Source organism: Vicia villosa, linkage group LG1 (assembly GCF_029867415.1).
Source record: "Vicia villosa cultivar HV-30 ecotype Madison, WI linkage group LG1, Vvil1.0, whole genome shotgun sequence".
In the NCBI taxonomy this organism is placed as follows: Eukaryota; Viridiplantae; Streptophyta; class Magnoliopsida; order Fabales; family Fabaceae; genus Vicia; species Vicia villosa.
The window spans coordinates 91647282-91652872 of record NC_081180.1 but is presented as its reverse complement, the minus strand read 5'-3'; the positions used below and the strand labels follow the sequence as shown (position 1 = coordinate 91652872).

The window sequence follows — 5591 nt, the reverse complement described above, 5'->3', positions numbered from 1 at the left end:
GCGCACCAGAAATATACTTCCGATTTTGAGAAGCATTTAAAATTTGTTGAATGGTGAATAAGAAAAGCATGAGGTGGAATAAGAAATCTCCTAAAAAAAACTTATTTATAGATTTTTAAAAAAGTCTTGAATTTGTGTGTTTCAAAAAGTCTGGACCTGAAGATTGTTGGGCCACACCACATGCTTGGTTGGCCAGTTTATACTATTCCCACATCTGAGATAAAAATCTTACTCTCTAGTTTCATATATACACACAAAAAAAAAAAAGAAAAACAAACTAACTTTACCAACTCACGAAAATTAATTAGTGTAATTTAATTTCCTCAAAATAATAAAAATTATTTCTATTTTTCTACTTACATGTCATTGAATTTTTTTTCTATGAAAATAAAAACTTTATAATTTTTTTAAAAATGAATTGAAGAATAATATATGATAATAACATAAAATAAGATATAAATATTAAACAATTGCTGTAACTTTTTTACTCGCATTTGAGACGAATGGATTGAATCATTTAAATTTTTAAAACAGCAGAACCCTTGACCAATTAAGCAAGGTTTGATTTCTTTATCTAAAACAACCCAAATTAGATGTCCAAAATATTGTACTCCATCCCTCTTCAACTAACTGTACAACTCAACTATCCTGAAAGGTATGTATCAACAGAAGAATTCTTTAAGCAACATGTTACCTAACATTATAAAAATAATGTACATTTATTTTGCAGTACACATGCATTAAGGAAAACCAATTTTTACTAGGAAAATAAAACCTTAACATACTCTCAATCAATGAGTAACAATAATTAATACAACATGATATACTCAATTATGAGTCTAGCCCTTGACATAGTCACTATCAGATTGTGTTGTACTTTTGGTTGATTATTATTTACTTAAGACATGTGTCTAGGTAAATTGATCTACTAGCCATGTCTTAAAAGCAGAACAAAGGGGAAGTCTAAATTCTGTACTTCTAGGTTAATATTTCAATTTTGAGTGGCTTCAAAGTACAAAGAATCTGAGTTAAGCATGTACTTTATTTGCTGAAGTTGTTAACTTCAATCCTATATATACCTTAATGCATCTTTCCATGAAGCTCTCATCTACTTCCCATTTTCAAGTTCTTAAGCTATTACCTCCTTTATCATATGGCTTCTCTGCTAGCAGAAAACACTTTTCCACTCATTTTCCTCCTCTTAACAATATTTTCATCATCCAAAGCTGAACTTCATGCTCATTACTATGACCAAACATGTCCCCAATTGGAGAAAATAATTTCAGAGACAGTTCTCAGTGCTTCTATCCATGATCCAAAAGTCCCGGCGCGTATTTTGAGGATGTTCTTCCATGACTGTTTTATAAGGGTATGAACTCTCAATCTCTCATTCAAAACAAACACACACATACATGCAATGTTCATGCTATGTGAAGTATTTCTTTCATGACTAATGAGTTTCTTGTAATGTTTAATGTTTAATAATAGGGATGTGATGCATCAATATTGCTGGACTCAACTGCCACTAACCAAGCAGAGAAAGATGGTCCTCCTAATATCTCAGTTCGATCGTTCTATGTAATTGATGAGGCTAAGGCAAAGCTTGAGCAGGCTTGCCCGGGCATTGTTTCCTGTGCTGATACACTCGCTATTTTAGCGAGAGATGTGGTGACCATGGTAGTACCATTGTCTCTGAGCTAATTTAGACCTGCTAAAGTCTTGGTACTTCTAGTCATTTTATCCGATAACTGTATCCTAAATGCATATTAATATTCCTTATTTGCCCTGACAGTCTGGAGGTCCATATTGGAATGTACTAAAAGGACGGAAAGATGGAAGGGTATCAAAGGCATCTGATACTGTCAACTTACCGGCCCCAACCTCGACTGTAGACCAACTTATTCAGAGCTTTGCTAAGAGAGGGTTGGGAGTTAAAGATATGGTGACATTATCTGGAGGACACACGCTTGGCTTCTCACATTGTTCTTCCTTTGAGGCTCGTGTGCATAATTTCAGTTCATTGCATTCCATTGATCCAAGGTTGGACACTGAATTTGCACTAGACCTAAGAAAGAAATGTCCAAAACCAAACAACAATCAAAATGCAGGGCAATTCCTAGACTCAACAGCATCAGTGTTTGATAATAACTATTACAAACAACTACTGGCTGGAAAAGGTGTGTTTTCTTCCGATCAGTCACTTGTTGGTGGTTACAGAACTAGATGGATTGTAGAAGCATTTGCAAGAGACCAGAGTTTGTTTTTCAAAGAATTTGCAGCTTCAATGTTGAAACTCGGAAATCTAGGAGGCTTTGAGAATGGAGAAGTGAGACTAAATTGCAGGATTGTGAATTGAGAGACATCAGAGACAAATTTGCCCTGATTCTTTTTTGTCTTTGCAACACTTCAGTTATTTACAATGTTTATCATAAAAATCTTGTTACTACATATTGAAATAAATGTGATTACTTGTATACCCGTTATTTGAAGAATGATAAAAGAAAAATGTTCACCTGTTCACAATAGCAAGGTACTCTAATACTGTTTTCCAAATATTACACTCGCATAAAGATTTTAACACTTCTTTCATTTTTATCAAGAGTTGAGATCTTATAACCGAGCCTTCCATTCCGCGTTGACAGACCCCAATCCACCTTCATTCTATAAATGACTACAGGTGTACAAACTAATGCTAGCCCCCCAAAACCTAAAAAGACAGCAACAATAGAAACTTCATCTAAACATCTCATATGAGTGTTGGCAAAATGTTAAAAACCCTAATTGAGCAGTAAGATTAAAGACTGAGATATAGTAGATGGAGGTGGATCAACAAGCAGTATAATCACAACCAGAATAGTCAATCCTGGATAGCGGCACGGAGCATCCGACCTCAAAAATGGGATAGCGTATAGCGGGGTGGCCGCTATTTGACCATTTTTTGGACAAATTACATGAAAATAATTATAAACATATGAAGTGCACAGGGAAGAACGAAGTGCAGAGAGAGGTGAGGGAGGAACTTGTGATTTTTTTTGGCACCGCTGAAGTGCATCAACGTCGGTGAAGGAAGGTTAGGGTTGATTGAAAAGCCCAAAATTACCTTTAAAACGTTTTAAATTTAAGGGGTAAATTCAGTTTTTCATGGGGAAGATGATAGCGTGACATAAACCATTCTGGATTAAGAACCGCTCCGCCCACGCTACCCGCTATTTATCCTATAGAGACCACTATAGTGTTCTGCACCGCTAAGGCTCTTCCCATAGCGGCTGGCCTTTGCTCCGCTCCGCTATAGCGGGATAGCGCCGCTATTGGCCGCAATTGACTACTCTGATCACAACAAACAAATATCTAGAAATAACAAAAATTTCATTGATAACCTTCATGGAGGTAAAAAAGATAATAGTTTTCCATGATATTCATCTTGATCCATAAAAGCAATTCATAAATTCTGAAACAATACATAAATACTCATATAATGTTCTGGGAATCAGAACTTTATACTATAGTACTAGACTTCGCTTTGTAATAGCATCTCACAGTGGGTAGCTGATTTATGTAACCAGATTTTTCAAAATGACTTGCCAATTTTTTTACATATAAATATATTGTCTGTGGCATAAAATTGCATACAGAATATTCTACAACATTGAAGATCTAAACAACAAAAAATGTTGTGATAAGCTATCAAATAGAAAGCCTTGGGGAGAAGAATATACCAGGTTATCTCATACAAGACACGAACCATTCTTCAAGCAAATACAACATCCGAACGAAACACATATTTGACACCCTTTGTAACGTTTCTGGCTTCATGCAACAAGCATTTATCTCCATGAATGTGCAAGAGTGCCATCCCTTCAATGGGAGCAACCTGATAAATCAATTTGGTATCAACACTCAATGCAGATATCACATCCCAAAACTTGAATTATGCAACATTGTCCAATATTTCGCTAAAATAAAATAAAGTAAAAAAGAAACTACCTCAGCAACAGTGCTATTTCTTGAACCATAAAATACTGTTTCTCCTCCAACCAAACGTTCAAAAGATGAATCTATAGGTTTGCTGGAATCATTTTTATGCTTTGATTTAAGTTCACCAGGTCCACCGCTTAAATAAACTAGCAAAGTATAACGAGTTCTTTTTCCATCTCCAAGATCAACACTCTCATCAATATGTCGTCCAAACCGTTGACCAGCCTTGTATCTGAAATACAAAAATGCATGACATTTAGTGAAGGTAATCTTGACTTTTCCTAAAAAAAACAAATTTAAAGATATTAGATGTGTTTTCAATCGATTAAAACAACATAAACGTAAATGCAATGTTCCAAGAAGAGCAATAACATACCGAAAACTTAGGCCTTGTTTAGCTACACCATTTAGTTAAACATATACTACTATAACATAAGCGCTTATCAATAGTTATCATTCATGTGTTTATGTATAAATTATTTCTTTAACAAAAATTAAACAAAAGAAAATTATTTTCATATAAGCTATAAGCCTGTAAGTTGTCTTCGGAAGCTATCCTATTTAGGTCCGTCTTTGAGAGCATGCAAGGAGGCAGACTACCACGCCAGGCTCAAAATTTGACACGTTTAAACTATGGCTAAAGAGGGCCTCATAAAACATTAGTCACAGTTAAAGCATGGCAAAATAGGGCCGACTAACACAAAGAGCTTCCGAAAACTTAAGACGCTCTCATCTTAGCGAGCTTATGAAAATAAGCTGAAAACAACATATGGACATGTCATAGGTTATCTCCATAAGCTCTCTCGAACAATCTCATACCTATACTACTATCATACTATGCAATGAACATAAATAAAGCACCAACCTATACAATCTAATATTTGGATTCAAACCTACAGCCGATTTCCCACGAATTTTGATATCAGAAAACATCTTGTTAAGTCCAGAATTCCATATTGAATCAGCAAGAACCGAATCGTTCACCGAGATTCGATCATTATCTCGGTAAGCTTCACCTTTAGCTGGACCTAAACTCCCTTGATGAGCAAAACCAATTCCCTCAGCAGTGTCAACGAACGCCTTTGATTCAGCAGAGGAGAAAAAATTGCGAACCTGAATAACGGTGAAATCATCAAAATTAGAATCATTCACAGATTGATATTGGTAAAATTGGCGAAAATTTGATGAGAGAAGAGAAAGAAGAAGGAAATAGTGACCGTGAAAAGATCGAAATCTCGCAAGGCAGTGATTTGAAGATTGTTTTTGGGTTTGATGGAAGGCCATTTTGGCGTAGATTTGTTAAGAGGTGTTTCTTTTCTGTCTCCCATTTTTCTCTTCCTCGCTGCAGTTTCTGACATTTTGCTATTGCTACCGATATTTCTCTCTTTCGTAGGATCTGTGGTTGTCGTTTGGCCCAATTTTTCTTTGGTTTACAAATTATTGGGCCTTACTCAGCCCAATCAATAACTATAGTCTAGTTTAACTTAAAAATATATATATATATATCGCTCATTGACCCCATAAATTACTCACCTATTTTGGTGAATTTTCAAAAATATTTTAGAATTGAAAATTGGAATCCGGACACACCTTAAACACAACAAACTCAATCTCAT

At 35.3% G+C, this 5591-nt stretch overlaps 2 protein-coding genes across 4 annotated transcripts; one reads left to right on the top strand and one right to left on the bottom strand.

Annotated features, from left to right (window-relative positions):
• Positions 1 to 465: 465 nt before the first annotated feature.
• On the bottom strand, positions 466 to 5350 carry LOC131643525 (uncharacterized). Of its 3 annotated transcripts, none has more exons than XM_058913770.1 (5): positions 5193 to 5350; positions 4841 to 5088; positions 3985 to 4207; positions 3717 to 3871; positions 466 to 648 (listed from the first exon to the last, which is right to left on the bottom strand). In XM_058913770.1, exons 1-4 carry the CDS (start codon positions 5331 to 5333, stop codon positions 3749 to 3751), a joined length of 735 nt encoding a protein of 244 aa, XP_058769753.1. In that variant the 5' UTR covers positions 5334 to 5350; the 3' UTR covers positions 466 to 648; positions 3717 to 3748. The 3 variants fall into 3 exon arrangements, with proteins under 3 accessions (XP_058769753.1, XP_058769754.1, XP_058769752.1); XM_058913771.1 differs by lacking the exon at positions 466 to 648 and adding an exon at positions 1786 to 2707; XM_058913769.1 differs by lacking the exon at positions 466 to 648 and having other exon boundaries at positions 3404 to 3871.
• On the top strand, positions 1047 to 2525 carry LOC131643524 (peroxidase 66). The gene is made up of 3 exons (XM_058913768.1): positions 1047 to 1369; positions 1489 to 1677; positions 1793 to 2525. Exons 1-3 carry the CDS (start codon positions 1154 to 1156, stop codon positions 2354 to 2356), a joined length of 969 nt encoding a protein of 322 aa, XP_058769751.1. The 5' UTR covers positions 1047 to 1153; the 3' UTR covers positions 2357 to 2525.
• Positions 5351 to 5591: the final 241 nt, after the last annotated feature.

Excerpts from the sequence above, each read along its gene's own strand:
- LOC131643524 (XM_058913768.1), top strand. The coding sequence starts at position 1,154 with ATGGCTTCTCTGCTAGCAGAAAACACTTTTCCACTCATTTTCCTCCTC. Across the intron at positions 1,370-1,488 it reads TCCATGACTGTTTTATAAGG|GGATGTGATGCATCAATATT; the intron begins GTATGAACTCTC and ends GTTTAATAATAG. Across the intron at positions 1,678-1,792 it reads CGAGAGATGTGGTGACCATG|TCTGGAGGTCCATATTGGAA; the intron begins GTAGTACCATTG and ends TTGCCCTGACAG.
- LOC131643525 (XM_058913770.1), bottom strand. The coding sequence starts at position 5,333 with ATGTCAGAAACTGCAGCGAGGAAGAGAAAAATGGGAGACAGAAAAGAA. Across the intron at positions 5,089-5,192 it reads GAGATTTCGATCTTTTCACG|GTTCGCAATTTTTTCTCCTC; the intron begins GTCACTATTTCC and ends ACCGTTATTCAG. Across the intron at positions 4,208-4,840 it reads CCAAATATTAGATTGTATAG|ATACAAGGCTGGTCAACGGT; the intron begins GTTGGTGCTTTA and ends TTTGTATTTCAG.